General features: G+C 46.1%; 2 protein-coding genes across 2 annotated transcripts; both read right to left on the bottom strand.

Moving 5' to 3' along the window:
* Positions 1 to 969: 969 nt before the first annotated feature.
* LOC114586467 (protein S100-A12-like) lies at positions 970 to 4,695 on the bottom strand. Its single transcript, XM_028709957.2, has 3 exons — positions 4,590 to 4,695; positions 2,801 to 2,964; positions 970 to 1,302 (listed from the first exon to the last, which is right to left on the bottom strand). The coding sequence occupies exons 2-3, from the start codon at positions 2,939 to 2,941 to the stop codon at positions 1,120 to 1,122; spliced, it is 324 nt and encodes a 107-aa protein (XP_028565790.1). The 5' UTR covers positions 2,942 to 2,964; positions 4,590 to 4,695; the 3' UTR covers positions 970 to 1,119.
* Positions 4,696 to 16,622: 11,927 nt separating this feature from the next.
* On the bottom strand, positions 16,623 to 19,382 carry LOC114586838 (protein MRP-126-like). The gene is made up of 3 exons (XM_028710665.2): positions 19,325 to 19,382; positions 17,439 to 17,602; positions 16,623 to 16,932 (listed from the first exon to the last, which is right to left on the bottom strand). The coding sequence occupies exons 2-3, from the start codon at positions 17,577 to 17,579 to the stop codon at positions 16,795 to 16,797; spliced, it is 279 nt and encodes a 92-aa protein (XP_028566498.1). The 5' UTR covers positions 17,580 to 17,602; positions 19,325 to 19,382; the 3' UTR covers positions 16,623 to 16,794.
* Between the last annotated feature and the right edge of the window lie 557 nt (positions 19,383 to 19,939).

Consider the following 19,939-nt stretch of genomic DNA (forward strand, 5'->3'; position numbering starts at 1 on the left):
TTTCTGGGCCTGCACTTTAAATCTCTGTGTCTGGGCGCTTCTCACCCCCACCCCGAAGCTTTCGCCAGGAAAACCCGCTCTTTAACGCTCAATTGGAACAAACAGCAATTCAGGTTTTCCTTGTATTGTCGTTTGCTCGGATTCACTGGAGCAAAAGGCAAACAAACAAACAGAAATGCTCGGACACAGAGCCTAGATGTTTGGATGAGCCCTTAGTTGGTCTCCCTATTAATACATGTGTGTCCCGTTTTTCCTTCCCAGCAGCTCAAAGCGGCCACACGTGGTTCTCCCCCTCCCTGTTATATCCTGGGAAACACGCACACACACACACACACTGCAGGTTACGCTGAGAGAATGTGAGTTCACATCCAGATGGCATCAGGAAGACTGGGGGCTTTAAAATTTGGGGATTTAAGCTAGAATTATTTGGTTTAGCCTGCACTTGCTGCTAGCCCCATTGGTTGCAATGGGCACCAGCCCCACGGAACTCAGCAGAGAGAAGTATGGGGAAGTCTTAGAATTAGTTGGTCCCACCCATCGGCCTTTGGCTCTTAAGGTCAAGATGACCATGCATGGTTCTACCCCTCCTAGTTACATCCTGACAATAAGCTGGTCTCCGACCGTAATAAAATTATCTACCATCTATCTACCATCCTGACAACCACCCATGCATGCTGGGTTCTGCTGAGAGACAGTGAAACAGTCCAATGTCACACCCACAAAGATATACGGCTAGGTGGACATCTGAACTCTGGTCTCCCAGGTCCTAAGATGCAACCACCACAGCAGGGGGTGCTTCTTGGTATAGGGACCCTTCCACAGCAAACTCTATGATTCTATGAATGAACTTATAAGGTAGGTGAAAATGCAACTCTCTTGTCCTCTCCCACAGAAGAGCTTGAACACCGTGCAGAAAAGCCCATTTGACAACAGCTTGCCGAAGTTGGGAAGAAATGACACGTCTGAGGATTTCCAAGTGAAATATTTATTTCTTATTTTATTGTCAAAAGTTTCCATTCCTAGCTAGAGAATATAGGAAGGAGGGGGTGGGTGTCACGAAGGTTGTCATCCCACATGCCCCTGAGCACCATCTCCCGAAGGATTTGCTGGGTTTTCTTCTCACTGTTGTTGTGGCTGCTGCTGCTGCTGCTGCTGTCCGCCATGTTGTTGGTGGAACTTTTCATGGGAGCAATGGAGGAATCTTCCAACCAGGCGGGTCCATTCCTCAAAATTCACTACGTTGTCCTTGTTTGTGTCCAGCTCATTAAAGAGTTGCTCCTTCGCTTGTTTCTTACGTGGACACTGTAGGGATTGAGAGTAGAAGTTTATTGCTATCAGACCATCAGAAAACAAAACTGTGGCCCTCCTGGCACTATTAGACTAGAATCATAGAATTGTAGAGTTGGAAGGGACCCTAAGGATCATCTAGTCCACCCCCCCTGCAATGCAGAAATCTCAGCTAAAGCATCCAGATGGCCCTCCAACATCTGCTTCAACACCTCCAAGGAAGGAGAGTTCACAACCTCCTAAGGGCAACCGTTCCACTGTCAAACAGCTCTCACTCTCAAAAAGTTCTTCCTTCTGTTTAGTCGGAATCTCCTTTCTTATAACTTGAAGCCATTGGTTCACGTCCTACTCTCTAGGGCAGGAGAAAACAAACTACATCCCATCCTCCCTGGCCATTAAGCAACCTTACTGAGATGGATGGAAGTTGTAGTTCAGATTAGCAGAATGAAATTAACACAGAGTAACATCGGTGGGCGTTTAACTCAGAACCAGACTCACATCCTGCTTTCAGGCTAACTTCCCATTGGCGTATTTGAGAAAAGGATTCTAGACTAGACAGGCTTTTGGCATGATCCGGAAACCAGACTCTACTCAGAGGCATTGTTTTGAGGTGGTTGAGAGGTCCTGAACCCCGCTACCTCCTGCAACTTCCCCATATCTATCTTCCTATATAAAGCAAAATGTAGAATGTCAACATGCTCCGCATTTGGAGCAGCCACTGATAGGGGGCCACACGAACTGCAGGGTGAGGAATGGCAGGCCAGCCCAGGTGAGCTGCTTAATGGAGTGGGGAGGGGCTTACCTTGTAGGTTTAGTAAGCCTGAACTCCCCTATCTTTTGCACCTTCCCTGTTGGGGGTGGAAGGAGCTGTGAGGGTTTGGCAAGATGAGTGAGCAGAGACGGAGCCGTGTGTGTACAAGTGTGTGTGTACACACACACACACACACACACACACACACACACTTAGGGAAGGGGGAGAAATTTGATCCAATTCACATTTTAAGGCAAATCTACCAAACCACCACTTTCCCAAGCAGTCCGCAACTCAGAACCCAGGCATCACTTGAAATCCTCAGTTCTCAGGATTTGGCAATGCGTTTCTCCAGCCAAGTAATAGGTACCAAGTATATAAAAGTATATGCATTAAACTACAGTAACGTGGAAAAAAAATGCATTCTAACAGGGAAGATTGCTTTGCAAAAAAAAAAGGTGTGTATTCTGCAAAAATGCATTTTAAATTGTGTTTATTCGTAGATAGCAGGAGAATACTTTTTAAAAGCTGGATGGAGAACTGAATTTCAGATTGGGAAAGGAGGACATGAGAGGGACTGAAATGGACATATCCACTCATCCCTAAGTAAACTTTCCTTTCATCTGAACATGCTTCAAAACACTGTCTTGGGGAGACGCTGGTCCCTCGCCATCTTAACATACCCTGCACCTTAATGCCAATGTGCCAGCTTGGGCTTTAAGTGCCCGGCAGTTGCCCATGCCCTTCTCCTCTCCACCTCACCTCAACGCAGTCGGGAAATTGCTCGAGGATCATCTTCTTGAACTCCTGCTTGTCGAGGGTGTCAGATTGCCCAGCATACTTGTGGAAAACGTCAATCAGCTGATCAGCCAGGACTTGCATCTGAGTCTTGGACTTGGACATTTTGAAGGTTTTCGGTTGGCAACCTAGATAGACATATGAACGTAAGAAGAGCCCTATCAGATTCCACCAGGAAGCCCACAGTCAGGCCATGAAGATGAGAGACCTCCTTCACTCTTAAAAACGCAAGAGGCGCCCTGCTGGGTCAGGAATAGAGTCCTACATTATTTGAATCTTATTACTTAACTTGTTCATTTAAGTTACTTAAAAGCTGCTTAATTCTCTAATGCAGACATGCAATTTTGGGCTTGTCTTAAAATAATGAAATTTTGGGGTGTCATAGTAAGTGAAATGGAAATATAAACATGGGTGTTGGGCTGTCTCTCTCAACATCTGGAGAACACCCTGGTTTTGCCACCCCTGGTGGACGCACCCTTATTTCTGAATTCACACCAAAGCTAAGTCCAGCCATTTTGTTGCCTGACACACACACACACACACACCCTCTCTCAAATTGAAAGTGTCAAGTTTCCAATATCAGCTAATCAGGTGTAGGGAATCCTTCTCCCTCCAGATGTTTCTGGAGTCCAACTCAGATCCAAAAGCAAGCATGGCCGATGAGCAGGGATAATGGGAGTTCTAGTTCAGCAACCTTGGGAGAGCAGCAGGTGGCCCACACCTGAGCTAAGATATTTGGGGTCATGAGGCAAAGCATCTCACGCTCCTCTCTTACCCCTTTGCTGCCACCAGCATTAGCTTCTACTGTCTCCTACACTTGCAAAGAATCTGCTCAAGACAAGAGAATGCAGAGAATGCTAGCTTAGTAAGGAAACGTAATCAGGAGAACATAACCTCTTCGCACCAGCTGCTAGGTGTCCATCTGAATCCTTTTAGGACAGCCTTTCTGCCCTCCAGATGTTTTGGAATCCAGCTCCCTCCCATCAGCTCTGGCCAAGGGTCGTGATGTCAGGGCAGATGGGAGTTGTAGTCCAAAACAGTTAGATGGTGCCAAGTTAGAGAAAGGCTACCACAGAGCAAGCAGAGTCAATTTGGTGAACCTCAAGATGCTGTTAAGACTCCCAATTCCAGTGGTCAATGGTCCATGCTCAAGGTTGATGAGTGTCAGAGTTCAGCAACATCTGGAGAACACCAAAATGATTGCCTCTGCTCTAAGACAGCCTAACCCAACCAGGTGTCCTCCCGTTGTTTGGACTTCAGCTCCCATCATCCCTGGCCATTGGCCACAGTGTTAGGTCTGATGGGAGTTGCAGTGCCAAACAGCTGGCGAGAAATAGTTTGGGGAAACCTGCCTTAGAGCCAGGGTAGCTAGTATGGTGCCCTCCAGATGGGCTCACCTCCCATCAGTGCCAGCCAGCATAGCCAATGGTCAAGAATGATGGAAGATAGAGCCCATCAACGTCACCACGTCCGTCTAGGAGAAATACTCCTCTCTAACATGCTCTCTGCATGGAGGACTATCTAGAGATGGGGAGGCCTGGGAGTTGGTGTCCAACAGCAGCTGGTATCCACAGAGAGAGAGAGAGAGAGAGACAGACAGACAGACAGACAGACAGACAGACAGACAGACAGACACGTGTTTTGCATCCCTGCCCAAGCTGCTACCCTCAAAAAGATTTAGCACCCCACGTCCAATGCAAAAGCTAAAACCTGAAAGCAGCACAAGAAGGCCTCCTGTTCTTCTCCAGCTTACCTCGGTCGGTGATCAACGAGAGAGCTAGGATGAGCCAAGGTGTGGTGGTGAGCCCAATGACAGCCCCTCTTCTTATAGTCCCTGTCCAGATCCCTGCTCCCACCCACCCTAGTTGCAAAACCTTTGATCCTTCTCAAGCCATCTCCCTCTTGCACCACTCACCTCTTGCTTAAGATATCTGTGTTCTTCCTTCAGCTGCACACCGCTGTAGGGGTTTTCCCCCCTGCTACGGCCGGTCAGGCTCTGTCATTTTCCAGCACCTTGTTTGCACAGCCTGTGAGGCAATCCTTTTGAAAGCTTTGTAAAACTCCGACAAATCCAGCTGGTTTTTTCCGCACAAAAAGTAGCCAGTAGACGACTCTTCCTTTCTGGAAAAAGAAATAGCAATATCTGATAATGAAGTGGAGGAGGGTGGAATCTTGTGAAGGTCCTTTGTAGGTTCTTAAGATTCTTTTAAAAATATCAAAGGGGAACAAGAAATGAGTCTGATCAATGGAGCAAACTCTGGGTGAAGCCTCCTTTCAATTCGGTTTCAGTGAGGAACCAGGAATGGGTTTTGAAATTAATAAATCTGTGGAGTTTGGCCCCCTAGAAAGTTCGCAGTGATTCACCCAGGATCCTCACCAAACTGTTAGCAAGGATGCCACTCCTGTTACTTACGGTATTTCCATGCATGGTGGGATTTCCTAAAGGTGAAAGCATTTGGGTTATCCGTTTTCACCGAAATGAATAAAACAACAAAGCGACAGATTGAACCACAGTTGGTTTCACTGCGTTTTTCTACAGAAGGCAACGTAGACTTACGCAGTAAGGAGCATGCTGGACATCTGTTACAAGCTGCAAGAAGCGTTATAGGACTTAATGTATTTTTAATTTTTGTTGGAAGCTGCCCAGAGTAGCTGGGGAAACCCAGCCCGATGGGCGGGGTGCAAATAAATTGTTGTTGTTGTTGTTGTTGTTGTTGTTATTGTTATTACCCACACTTAGTTTTCCTCTACTCTTCCCGGACATGGTCCACACTTAGAAGCTCCCTGTCCAAGCACCCTTTATTTTTTGCTACCAGGGATTTCCCCACAAAAACACACTCTTTAAAGCTCAATCGGAGTAAATGGAAAACCCAAATTGAAGTTTGCTCCGATGGAACTCTAAAGAGCAGCTTTTCGGCAGAAGCTGAGGGGCAAAAACAGAACGCTCTGATGTGGAGCTTCTAAGTGCAGATCTGGGCAAAAGGTAGGTGTGGATAAGCCCATAGTTAGGCACTGAAAATATTTCTCAGGCGCTACACTGTCAAATTGGTACCAAGCGGTATGGGACTGCGCAATGTGCTTTTAGGAAAATCAACAAACAAGCTGAGGGTTATACACAGCAGGGCTGAATAAAAATACTGAACAAAATAAAATATTGGGGTGGGCCCCAGGTAAACCCCGCCCCATCACTCTGTTACTACGTAACGTCAACAACTTTGGCTTCCCCCCTCCCAAAAAAAGCTCAATAACAGTCAATTTGGGGGTGCTGGGTGGATCTTTGCACCACGGTGGCACACATGCTAAAGACAGCCCTGCTCCTATGGTACAGGGTCAGATTGAGAAAGATATGTTTACTGTGGTGTGGTCTGAGTTTATAACATTTACAAATATTGAAGAACAATATCAGCGTAGCTCAGTTGGTTAGAGCGTAGTGATGGTAACACCAAGGTTGCAGGTTCAATCCCCGTATGGGACAGCTGCATTGTATTCCTGCATTCCAGGAGGTTGGGCTAGAATGGGTCCCCAGATGTTGTTGGACTACAACTCCCATCATGCCTAGCCAGCACAACCAGTGGTCAGGGACGATGGGTGTTGTAGTCCAACAACATCTGGGGACCCACAGGTTGAGAACCACTGGGATAGATGCTTCTCAGGGTCCCTTCCAACTCTATGATTCTATGAACCCCTGTTATCGCTATACAATAAGTTTTGTTTGATGTGGGCACACCTTTCCTTTTCACGTGATATACGGTATATCTAAAACAGTAAAATACATTTGAATTTTTATGTATAAATTTTGTAATTTGTTTTTAACTCATCCATACTGAGGGGATGAATAACATGCTTACTTGCCTGGTGGATATGTTTTGGCTATGCGATACACCGCAGTGGTAGGTGTAGGTGTGTGTATTTGATATATATATATATATATATCTCCTACTTTTTATGGTGCTTTTCTTCAGGTTTTTATCAGCTGCCGATTTTACATTATGTCAGTTCGTTTCTTTCAAGTGTACTTTCGACAACCGCAATATTTTTTCTTTCTATGCTTCCTAGAATGTAAGGAAAATAAATTAATTAAAACGGTTTGCAGCTGAGAGCATGGGTGGCCCTGGGACTTCTTGGAAGCAGCACTAACCGTTGTGCAACCTTTCATGCTGGGCAAAAATTTTTTGCAGCTGTGATGAAATGAGATCAGTGGGTTACGTGCAACCAACTCACACTCTGTGGAAACCTACTGGAGTGAATAGACCTGAGTCATTCATGTCTATTCATGCCAATAGGCTTTCTCTGAGGCAAGAACAACTATTGGCTGCAACGAGGGATGGGCTTATCTACCAATTCCAGTTCCTTATTTCTCCAGTCTTCCGTTCTGTATACCGTATTTTCCACATCAGCGGGTGATTTATTTGTTTGCTGAAGTCCCCATGAAAACCCATCTCCATTTGATTGCTGAGGTCCCCCAAAACACCCCTACCCCAATAACTCACACATCACTCATAAATTTTTGTTTAAGGTTTTTGGCATAATTTTGGCCACAACTTTATTAAACATACAAATTGTGAGTGGTTGCTTAGGCATTGGTTAAGACTATCTGTCCCGTCCCCCCCGCCTTGGGGGACAGCACTGATTCCCAGATTCCCAGCGAAAGCCAGTGTGGAGGAACAAGATCAGGGATAACTGGAGCTGCGGCACAGACCCTCAGCTTCTCCCCGCATGCTCCCAGGGGCTTATGCGGCCCAAACCCGATTCCAGGGGTTTAGACGAAAGGATGGTAAGCCCCTGAATTCCTTTAACAGAATTCCCGCACAGCAGCAGCTTTGGAGGGGCAGGCACAGCCAATCCATACCCCTCCACCAACCAATTTAAACCAATGCCTAACCGCCAACCTTAAAAGTTGTGACGATTTGCTACGCAGTCGGCAAAAACCAAATGGCACACACTAATCAGCCAAATGGAAAAATTCCTACCAGGCCCCTGCACCAAGGCAGACGACCCCATGACAGGCATAGCAAGGTCAAAGCACAAGCCCAAACAAGGGAGGGCGGGCGGGTGATCCAGTGCCCACAGCGATAGAGAAAGCAGCTTGCTGTGAACCGTGCTTAAATAACCTCTGTTCCCACCCCCAAATTGGCAACATCAAATTTACCCCAGCAACACCAACCACCAATCCAAGCCAGGCCCCTTCAATCTATCCTGCCTGGCAACTATGGGGTGCTTTGCTTGGCCCCATCCGCAACACGTGCTCTCCTTTAATGAGAACATGCTTTCTCCTAATACACCCATTGCAGTTTGACCTAACGCACATATTATGGCTAAGCATCTTTCCCAATAGGAATTGTAGGGCTGGAAGGGATGTCAAGGGTCACAGAGGTCAACACCATGCAATGCAGGAATCACAACTGAAGTATCCCTGACGGGTGACCATCCAACCTCTGCTTGCTCCATCTTCCATGAGATAGGCCTTGAAATATTTGAAGATGGCTATCACATCCCCTCTCAGTCTTCTCTTCTCCAGGCTAAAACATACCAAACTCCCTCAACTGTTCCTCATAAAACTTGGTTTCCAGGCTCTTTGTAATCTTCGTCACCCTCCTCTGCACACAGCTTAGCTCATCAACGATGGATTTTGGGGTGTTGTTTTCACTTGAGAGATTCATGCACCAGCACGACTCAGGGTTGGGTAGACATTCCTGCCTGCAAGTCCTGGCCAGACATGGCATGGAATTTACCAGCACCACATCTACGGGCCCTGTGAGGCATAGGAGCAGTGCCAGATTTACGTATAAGCTAAACAAGCTACAGTTTTGGTGGCCCACTCTCTTAGGGGCCCCAAAAAATTAAAGGGGGGGGGGAGTGGATGTACATTTCCAAAATATAGCATAAAAAACAAATAAAATAAAAACAGCATACAGCAACCGTGTTTTGTGTTGTGTAGGCTCCTATTGTCAGGTGTGCGTGCAGGAGCCAGGCCCTGGGACCAGTAGGACTTAGCAGGACAGGGGCCTTCCTAAGTTTGTTCTGAAGAGGCAAGGTGCAGCCGCACAGGTGAGTCCGATTGGTAACTCACAGCACCTGGTAGCAAGAGCCAGGAAGGGATATAAGGTCAGCATTCCCTGCCCTGCTGCATTTGGCTCCTTGACCCTTGGACCCTTGACTTTGTGACTCCTTGCTTCTTGACCCTCAGACCTCTGGCTTCTTGACTCCCGACTCTCTGACCCTTGGACTCTTGGCTTCCTGACTCCTGGCTTCTGGACTCCCATTCCTGCTCCCACCTTGCCATCTTGCCCCTGACATCCACAGCCGGGATTTCGATCACCCGTGAACCAGACCATGACACCCATAATGTAAGTGATGGGCCCCGCCTGTTAGCCTGCTCCCTAAAATATCACTGGTTTGCTCATTTCTATATATAGGGTGCCTACATTCTGCATGGACAACATGTGCAAATGGCTTCAGATACCTATTGGGTCCATACATTACCATATAGCATATATTCAACACAAAAAAGAGTGACAATTTGTTGTTGGCAAAGGACAGCTGGGCATATAAAGGGCCCCATTACCTTCAGTAGCCTAGGGCTTCATCAAACCTAAATCCAGCCCTGGGAAGAAGGAGCCAACTCCTAGGGGCTGAGGTCCCTTTGCCTCCCCAATAAAATATGTGAAGGGGCCAGCATGCACCCCAAGCCGATGGGCATTTCCATTCAAATGGTCTGCATGCGCTGTGACATGTGATCAATTCTGCAGGACGGGGCTTACCTGGGCCCAACATTTTTTAATTTCAAGTTGGCACTGTGAGGCACTCCTTATAGGTCTGCTTTCTGTGAGGTCTAGAACTACTGCTTTTTTCCTAAAAAAAAGTTTAGGGGTACTCTCATTTTCCTACCCATGTTGAAATACTGCCCCTCAATGAGGCCAAACTTAGATTCACAAAATGGTTAGAGGTATGCGTACCCCCAGGAAAAAAGCACTGCCTAGAACTGTGGCAAATACCCCCAATTCTACACCCATTTCGGCTGGTTCCTTACCCCTAGGCACCATTACATTTATTAAAATGGGAATAAAATAATAATTTGTGATCTGCAAGTTCTCCTTTCTTCTTCCTGTGTGTGGTGTTGATTTTAACCATATTGTTATGTCTAACTCGGTTGTTATGAGCAAAGGAAATGTATTTGCTGTGTGCCTGAAGAATCAATGTGTTTTCTGTGCGCTGATAGGAAGGGGGACTCAATATATTGAAGGTCACATGCAGAGAGCTTCACAGCAGACCGGGAGCTTGAAACCTGGTCTGCCAGGTCCCAGTCTGCTCTCAGCAGGAGTCTACTTGTGTTCTTACTATCAGCCAGCCCTGGGGTTTGTCCTGCCTGTCAACTGCCTCTCTTCTAGGTGTCAGTGTTGCCCTTGGATATGTCAGTAAGGAGAACGAGGATGGAGAAAAAACTAGAATTTGTTGGTTCTGCCAGTTCTTGGATCTGGTTCCAGCTGCTCAGAAATGGAGGGAGGGAGCAGTTACCAACAAAGGAAGAATGGCAGACGAAATTTGATAATTATTATTATTATTATTATTATTATTATTATTATTATTATTATTATTATTTATACTTCGCCCAGTGAGACAGTGAGTGCCCCATATCACACCCACAAAGTTTCATAGATGAGTGGAGATTTGAACCCTGGACTCTCAGGCAGTGGCATAACATGGGTTGCCAGCACACAGGGCCATGCAGAGTGGGAGGGAGGGAGGGAGACAGATGGAATACGCATACGCATTCAGATGCCTAACAGTGTCCGCATCAACCAAGAGATTGCAGCCGTAGAGATAAGAAGAGTCGTTCCATTGTCTGGAAAGGTCCCTTCTTGGTTTGCATCGTTTTCAGTGGAGCCCAGGAATGGAAGCGCAAAGCTGTATTGAGGCAGCACTGGGTGTTGAAATTTTATGCCCCCTAACAATTTTGCTCCTGGGGCGACTGGCCTTGTGCTCCCCACCCCCAAATACTGCACCACTGCTCTGTTCCAACACTCCAACAATCACACCAAGGGTTGCTTCTAGGTAGAGTAGGGTTGCCATATTCCAAAAAAGTTTGTCAGCGGTTTTTTTTGGGGGGGGGGATTTGTTCAGCTTTATTTAGTTTTGCAAGATCTCAAAAACAAAAGGAAGTTTTTGAGCTATTTTAAATTAAATTCGCCCAAATTGACATGGGTTGCCATACACTCTGACATTTCAGTGGTTTCCTCCCAGACACTGTTTCTGACGTCCGAATTTCGGCTATGCCTGGGAAATTCAAATACTCGGCCTAGATGGGAATGAACTTCTAAGATGGAAGGAGGTGTGTGGAGAAGCTAATCTTCCATAGTCTCCCAGGAAAGAGATTGAATATAGAAAAGCCAGTAAGACAGCAGTTTGTCAGACTGAGATTGAAATAAGACACCAAATGATTTCCAAGCTTAATGTTTATTTCTTATTCTGTTGCCAAAGCATTACATTCCAAGATAGTGAATGGGGATAGGGGTTTGTGAATATTTGGGAGGTTAGTATCAAACACTCCTCTGATGTCTCCTGGAGGATTAGCTGGGCCATTTTTCAAGTGGCCAAGGGGACGCCCTTCTTACTTGCGGAGTTTCTCATGAGTTTCAGCAACGAATTTTGCAACCAGGCGTCCCACTTCAGGAAAACTCAGTTTGCCGTCCTTGTTTATGTCTGCCTCCTGGAAGAGCTGGTCTCTCTTTTGTTGCTTCAAGGGAGACTGCAGTGTTGGGGGTGGGGAAATGGAGAATAAAAGACTTCAGATGTGATTGTTGCATTTCCCCAGCCAAGTAATACGTATAAAATTTCATAGGTTGCGCAAAGTGTGCATATATATATAAATATAAATGCAATAATAACAAACAAAAATGCAGCATATTAGGGAAAGGTGCTTTGCAAAAATGTGTATATTGGGGGGAATTGCTTACAAAAATGTGTTTAGTAGGAAAGAATTACAATAAACATTTTTTAAAAAAAATGCAGCGCAAATGGGGAGAACGGAATTTAAGACTGAAGAGACTGAACACATCTGCCCATCCCTAGATGCCCATTCAAAGCAGAGACCTGGTGAGATTTCAGCCCCTTCCCCTCTTAACGTGGCCAAAGGAAACTTGCACATTGGTGCCAATGGGTGTCCCAGGCCCTTGAGTGGCCAGAATTTGCCCCTGCCTCCTCTTATCTCCCCCTCACCTCATCAGTGTCAGGAAACTGCTCGTCCAGCATCTTCTTAAATGCCTGCTTGTCAAGGCTGTCAGAATTCCCAGAGTACCTGTGGTAGAGGTCTATGTATTGTTCAATAAGTTGTTGCAACTGAGTCTTGGGCTTGGACATTCCGAAGGGCTTCTGGTGGCAACCTGGGAATTCATAGGAACACACGAGCGGCTCTGCCTGGGTATTTCAGTTGGTTAGAGCGTGTTGCTGATAACACCAAGGTTGCAGGTTTGATCCCCATCTTGGGACCAGATGATCCTCAGGGTCCCTTTCAACTCTGATTCTTCAGGATCAAGAATAAGGTGTCCATGTGACCTACCTAACACAGGACAGCTCTCCATTTGAATTCTATTTTTTATTTAGCTTAAGTGTTGTTCAGATGGCTTACATGTACAACTACTTACATATTGATCAATTGCATTATCTACTTACCCAAGTTTCTACTGCAAGCATGCAACATGTATTGTGAACCACCTTAAAAGAATGTATTTTTGCCATGATGCAATAAGGGAAATGGAAATAACCAGTGCTTTTTTTTCTTTAAAAAAATTGTTTAGGGGTATTCTCATTTCCCTACTCATATTTAAATACTGCTCCTCAATGAGGCCAAAACTAGATTCAAGAATGTTTAGGGGTATGTGTACCCCTGTGTACCCCCAGAAAAAAAGCACTGGAAATAATCCCAGAATGTGCACTCCCAACAGACCTGTGTGTTATTTTTGTTTTTTAGTTGGTTAAAGATCTGGCCGTAAATTGCAATACACAGGCGGGGTTTTGAGCTGGAACTCAGCAAAAGTCAGGTGGGCACCATTGTCATTATAAGAGAACAAGTGAAGTATTCATGGTGAGTTCCAGCACTTTTTTCCCTTGAAAAATAGAAAGGGTGGTACATGCTTTCTGCCTAACTATCTGTCAAAACTCGAAAAACTCAATAATAGAAAGATAAATATCTCAAGTGGATATGCAAAATCTGGAGACCTAGTAAACATGGTTAAATTGACTAATACAGCCAGGGGCAGAGAGAGTGGACAGCCTTGGAACTGTTTTCTTCAGAAATGGAGAGTTTTCATAATGCATTGGTGCAAGGAAATGGTTGTTGTTAAATGTAAATCTATAGATGATGCCGGTGATACTCTTAAATATCTTGGTCTGGACACATCCAAGTTATTCTGTTAGCACAAGAATCTCCACTTGCATAACAGAACTTTTCCTTTCTTGTTTCCCTAGGCTCTCCATTTCCACACACCCCCCCCAAAAAAAATCTGCTCCAGAGGGTTGGGGAAACTCTCAGAAGGTCTATATGGAAGGAGACAGCCCTCGAGATAGTTAGGGAGTGAGACATCCAGGGCTTTAAACACCAATGTGAGCACCTTGAATTGAGCAGGAGCAGCTGCAATGATGGGGAACTTACAATCCTCCAAAGGTTGCTGGACTTTGTCATCCTTGTCAATTGACCATGCTGGCTGGGGCTGGTGGCAATTGGAATCCCAAGCATCTGGAAAAACTACAAGTTTTCGTCCCTGCCCTAGCTGATAATCTCAAGAAGATTTAGCACCCTATGTCCAATGTATTACCCAACAACAACCCAAGAAAGCTTCCCATAATCTTCAGCTTACCTTGGTGGTGGTGAACAAGAGAGTTCGAATGCGCCAAAGTTGGATGAAGAGCCCTAAATCGCTCCCACCTCTTATACCCCATCTAGATTTCTGCTCTGACCCCCCCACTTATGAAATCTTTGCTCCTTCTCAACTGTCACTCCCCAGTTGCACCCATTAACCCTGACCACCCTGTGTTCAAGATATCTGATTAAGATCTTCCTCTGGGGGCTGGGGTTCCCTCCCTGCAACTTGTGTCGAATCACCGTCCATCATTTAGTAGCATCAAGTTCACACCAACTGTGCAACATTGCTTTCTTGGAATGCATGGATCATATTGCGGTTGAACTGTTTTGTGGATCTAGGTGGGGCCTGAAGTTTCTCAAATCAGCATGCATTCTTGTGCAATATGCGTGCTGGGTGCATTTTCTGCTGCAATGGTTCAAATAATTTCCATGGGTCCTATGAAGCCAACTTATACCCAGAGGAGCCCCTGCTAAAACACAGTGACCTAGAGTTAGCCACAGCCACGTCTATTACAATGGGTTTACTCTGAGTAGGATTCCCATCAGCGGCGTAGCGTGGGTTGTCAGCACCCGGGGCAAGGCAAGTAATTTGCGCCCCCTAACCCGTGGATTTGCGCCCCCTAACCTGTGGATTTGCCCTAACCCCAGATGTTGCGCCCGGTGCAGCCTGCCCCCCCTGCACCCCCCACACTACGCCACTGATTCCCATTAGCTACAAGTAGCGATTGATGGATCTATCAATTTAAGTTCCTCATTCCTTCTTCACACACCTCTTCAGGCACACACTATAAGTGACCCGATTTTGACGGGACAGTCACAAGAAAATGTTAAGACACCATGGCTTTGAGACCTTGTCCTGAATGTCTCGAATCCCGAAGTGGTTAGAAAAAGAGGTGCCAGAACTCACCACAGACACCTGCCTTGTTCTCTTATATTGGCAATGGGAAGCACCAGACGGGTGCCAGAACTGAGAGCCAGTGTGGTGTAGTGGTTAAGAGTGGTAGACTCGTAATCTGGTGAACGAGGTTCGTGTCTCCGCTCCTCCACATGCAGCTGCTGGGTGACCTTGGGCTAGTCACACTTCTTTGAAGTCTCTCAGCCCCACTCACCTCACAGAGTGTTTGTTGTGGGGGAGGAAGGGAAAGGAGAATCTTAGCCACTTTGAGACTCCTTGGGGTAGTGATAAAGGGACACGGGTGGCACTGTGGGTTAAACCACAGAACCTAGGACTTGCCGATCAGAAGGTCGGCGGTTCGAATCCCTGCGACGGGGTGAGCTCCCGTTGCTCGGTCCCAGCTCCTGCCAACCTAGCCGTTCGAAAGCACGTCAAAGTGCAAGTAAATAGGTACCGCTCCGGCGGGAAGGTAAACGGCGTTTCCGTGCGCTGCTCTGGTTCGCCAGAAGCGGCTTAGTCATGCTGGCCACATGACCGGGAAGCTGTACGCCGGTTCCCTCGGCCAGTAAAGTGAGATGAGCGCCACAACCCCAGAGTCGGTCACAACTGGACCTAATGTTCAGGGGTCCCTTTACCTTTTAGGGTAGTGGTAAAGCAGGATATCCAATCCAAACTCTTCTTCTCTTCTTCTTCCATTGAGTTCCATCTCAAAAAAAAGCCCAAGTTTACAGCCATTAGTACAGCCCCTCCTGCCACCATTTTTAGCACACACATGCACACACACTCCTCCTTCTCCAAAAAACAAGGGTACCCCAGTCCACCCACTCCCTTCTCTTCCTCCTCCTGCTCCTACGGTAGAGGAGGCGAAGTCCGGGAAGAGAGGAGAAAGGGAAAACCCTCCAGCCACATTTACACCTGTGCATCAGCCTGCCATATTTCAGAATGGAAGTTATTAAGATTTGGCCAGGGTGGCCCACGGCTCTTGCTGATTCCCTCTTTGCAGCTGTCAGCTCAGGAGGCAGTGGAGATTTGAACCCGTGTGAGTTGAGCTGACAGAGCCAGTGTGGAGTAGTGATTAGAGGGTTAGACTAGGCTCTGGAGGACCAGGGTTCAAGTCCCCACTCAGCCATGAACTTCACTGGGTGAGCTGGGGCCAGTCTCTCACTCCCAGCCTAACCTACCTCACAGGGTTGTTGTGAGAGACAGTGAGTGCCCCAAGGTCACACCCACAAAGATTCATAGATGAGTGGAGATTTGAACCCTGGACTCTCAGGCAGTGGCATAACGTGGGTTGCCAGCACACAGGGCCGTGTAGAGTGGGAGAGAGGGAGACAGATGGAATACACATATGCATTCTGCTGCCTAACAGCGTCCGCATTAACCAAGAGATTGCAGCCATAGAGATAAGGAAAGAAGAGTCGTTCTATTGTGTGGAAAGCTCTCTTCCTGGTTTCCATGGAGAAGCCGTTTTCAATGGAGCCCAGGAATGGAAGCGCAAAGCTGCATTGAGGCAGCCCTGGGTGTTGAAATTTTATGCCCCCTAACAATTTTGCTCCTGGGGCGACTGGCCCTGTGCTCCCCACCCCCAAATGCTGCACCGCTGCTCTTGGTTCCAACACTCCAACAATCACACCAAGGGTTGCTTCTAGGTAGAGTAGGGTTGCCATATACCAAAAAATGTTTGTCAGGGGTTTTTTGGGGGGGGGATTTGTTCAGCTTTATTTAGTTTTGCAAGATCTCAAAAACGAAAGGAAGTTTTTGAGCTATTTTAAATTAAATCCGCCCAAATTGACATGGGTTGCCATACACTCTGACATTTCAGTGGTTTCCTCCTGGACACTGTTTCTGACGTCCGAATTCCGGCTATGCCTGGGAAATTCAAATACTTGACCTAGATGGGAATGAACTTCTAAGATGGAAGGAGGTGTGTGAAGAAGCTAATCTTCCATAGTCTCCCAGGAAAGAGATTGAATATAGAAAAGCCAGTAAGACTGCAGTTTGTCAGACTGAGATTGAAATAAGACACCAAATGATTTCCAAGTTAAATGTTTATTTCTTATTCTGTTGCCAAAGCATTACATTCCAAGATAGTGAATGGGGATAGGGGTTTGTGAATATTTGGGAGGTTAGTATCAAACACTCCTCTGACGTCTCCTGAACAATTTGCTGGAACTATTTTTTCCAGTGGCCAAGGGGACGCCCTTCTTACTTGCGGAGTTTCTCATGAGTTTCAGCAACGAATATTGCAACCAGGCGTCCCACTTCAGCAAAACTCAGTTTGCCGTCCTTATTTATGTCTGCCTCCTGGAAGAGCTGGTCTCTCTTTTGTTGCTTCAAGGGAGACTGCAGTGTTAGGGGTGGGGAAATGGAGAAAAAAAGACTTCAGATGTGATTGTTGCATCTCCCCAGCCAAGTAATACGTATAAAAATTCATATGCTACAGTAAAGTGTCCTACACACAAACCCCATATAGCTACACAATAATAACATACAAAAATGCAGCGTTTTAGGGAAAGGTGGTTTGCAAAATTGTGTATATTGGGCAAAAATGCATACAAAAATAGCTTTAATAGGAAAGAATTACAATAAACATGTTTTTAAAAAATGCAGTGCAAATGGGGAGAATGGGATTTAAGACTGAAAAGTGACTGAAACAGACATATCTGCCCATCCCTAGATATGCTTTGTTTTCAGAGTAGCTGAGCAACCTTCAAAGCAGAGACCTGGTGAGATTTCAGCCCCTCCCCCTCTTAACGTGGCCAAAGGAACCCTGCACACTGGTGCCAATGGGTGTCCCAGGCCCTTGAGTGGCCAGAATTTGCCCCTGCCTCCTCTTATCTCCCCCTCACCTCATCAATGTCAGGAAACTGCTCATCCAGCATCTTCTTAAATGCCTGCTTGTCCAGGCTGTCAGAATTCCCAGAGTACGTGTGGTAGAGGTCTATGTATTGTTCAGCAAGTTGTTGCAACTGAGTCTTGGGCTTGGACATTTCGAAGGGCTTCTGGTGGCAACCTGGGAATTCATAGGAACACATGAGTGGCTCTGCCTGGATAGTTCAGTTTGTCAGAGCATGCTGCTGATACCACAAAGGTTACAGGTTTGATCCCCATATGGGACAGCTTCTTATTCCTGCAATGCAGGGAGTTGGGACCAGATTATCCTCAGGGTCCCTTCCAACATTGCAATTCTGTGATTCTTCAGGATCAATAAGAAGGTGTCCATCTGACCTACCTAACACAGGACAGCTCTCTATTTGAATTCTGTTTTTCATTTAGCTCGTTTACGTGTTGTTCATATGGCTTACATGTACAACGACTTCCATATTGATTAGTTACATTACTTAAATGCTGAAGTTTGTAACGCAAACAGGCAACATGTATTGGGGACTATCTTAAAAGAATGTAATTTTGCCATGATGCAATAAGAGAAATAACCCCAGGATGTGCACTCCCAACAGACCTGTTTGTTATTTTTGTTGTTTAGTTGGTTAAATATCCAGCCTTAAATTGCAATACACAGAGGGGGGTTTGAGCAAAAGTCAGGTGGGCACCATTACCATTACTGTATAAGAGAACAAGTGAGGCATTCATGGTGAGTTCCGGCACTTCTTTTCCTAGAAAAATACCATGGGTGATACATGCTTTCTGCCTAACCACCGTATCTTTCACTCTATAAGATGCACCAGACCATAAGACGCACCTAGTTTTTGGAGGAGGAAAACAAGAAAAAAAATATTCTGAATCTCAGAAGCCAGAACAACAAGAAAGATCTCTGTGCAGTGAAAGCAGCGATCCCTCTTGCTGTTCTGGCTTCTGGGATAGCTGCACAGCCTGCATTCACTCCATAAGACGCACACACATTTCCCCTTACTGTTTAGGAGGGAAAAATTTAGTCTTATGGAGCAAAAAATATGGTATCTGTCAAAACTCGAAAAACTCAAAAATATAAAGATATATATCTCAAGTGGATATGCAAAATCTGAAGACCTAGAAAACATGGTGAAATTGACTAATACAGCCAGGGGCAGCGAGAGTGGCCAGCCTTGGAACTGTTTTCTTCAGAAATGGAGAGTTTTCATAATGTGTTGGTGCAACAGAGTGCAAGGAACTGGTAGCTGTTAAATGTAAATCTATAGATGCTGCCAGGGATACTCGTAAATATCTTGGACTGGACACCTCCAAGTTATTCTGTTAGCACAAGAATCTCCACTTGCATAACAGAACTTCACCTAGGCTCTCTTTCCACCACCACCCTGCTCCTACCCCCAAAAAAAAATCTGCTCCAGAGGATTGGGGAAACTCTTAGAACAGATTTGGTGGGGGTGACAGGGAGGGGAGAGGGAAGGCCATCAACCAAGATCCAGAGAGTGATGGATCTGCAAAGAGGGCCCCCTTGGCCAATCATGTCACTTGAGAGGGTCTGTAGGGAAGGAGGTAGCCCTTGAGATAAATAGGGAGTGAGACATTCAGGGCTTTAAACACCGATGTGAGCACCTTGAATTGGGCTGCAAAGATGGGGAACTTACAATCCTCCAAAGGTTTCTGGACTTTGTCATCCTTGTCTGTTGACCATGCTGGCTGGGGCTGGTTGGAGTTGGAATCCTGAGCATCTGGATCCTTGCCTACAGATTTTTCGTCCCTGCCCTAGCTGATAATCTCAAAAAGATTTAGCACCCTATGCCCAATGTATAACCCAACAAGAACCCAAGAAAGCTTCCCATAGTCTTCAGCTTACCTTGGTGGTGGTGAACAAGAGAGTTCGAATGCGCTAAAGTCGGATGAAGAGCCCTACATCGCTCCCACCTCTTATACCCCATCTAGAATCCTGCTCCCACCCCCCTCCACTTGCGAAATGTTTGCTCCTTCTCAAATGACACTCCCCGGTTGCACACATTAACCACAAGCACCCTGTGCTCAAGGGATCTGAGTAAGATCTTCTTTCAGCAAGACACCTTTGGGAGCTGGGGTTCCCTCCTTGCAGCTTGTGGCCAATCACTGTCCGTCATTTAGGAGCCCCAAGTTTACACCCTCTGGTCAACATTGCTTTCTTAGAATTCATAAAACATATTGCAGTTAAACTGTTTTGTGGATATAGGTGGGGCCCAAAGTTTCTGAAAACAACATGCATTCTTGTGCATGCTTTATCCTCATATGGGACAGCGTCTTATTTCTGCAATTCCAGGAGTTGGGACCAGATTATCCTCAGGGTCCCTTCCAACTCGGCAGTTCTATGATTTTCAGGATCAACAATAGTGTCCATGTGTCCTACCTAACACAGGACAGCTCTCTATTTGAATTCTTTTTTTTATTTAGTTCATTTAAGTGTTGCTCATATGGCTTACTTATAGTG

The sequence above is a fragment of the Podarcis muralis genome, chromosome 16, assembly GCF_964188315.1.
Source record: "Podarcis muralis chromosome 16, rPodMur119.hap1.1, whole genome shotgun sequence".
Lineage (NCBI taxonomy): Eukaryota > Metazoa > Chordata > Lepidosauria > Squamata > Lacertidae > Podarcis > Podarcis muralis.

Coding starts and splice junctions, on each gene's coding strand:
- LOC114586467 (XM_028709957.2), bottom strand. CDS start 2,941: ATGTCCAAGTCCAAGACTCAGATGCAAGTCCTGGCTGATCAGCTGATT. Junction 1,303..2,800: donor AATTTCCCGACTGCGTTGAG/GTGAGGTGGAGA, acceptor CAATCCCTACAG/TGTCCACGTAAGAAACAAGC.
- LOC114586838 (XM_028710665.2), bottom strand. CDS start 17,579: ATGTCCAAGCCCAAGACTCAGTTGCAACAACTTGCTGAACAATACATA. Junction 16,933..17,438: donor AGTTTCCTGACATTGATGAG/GTGAGGGGGAGA, acceptor CTAACACTGCAG/TCTCCCTTGAAGCAACAAAA.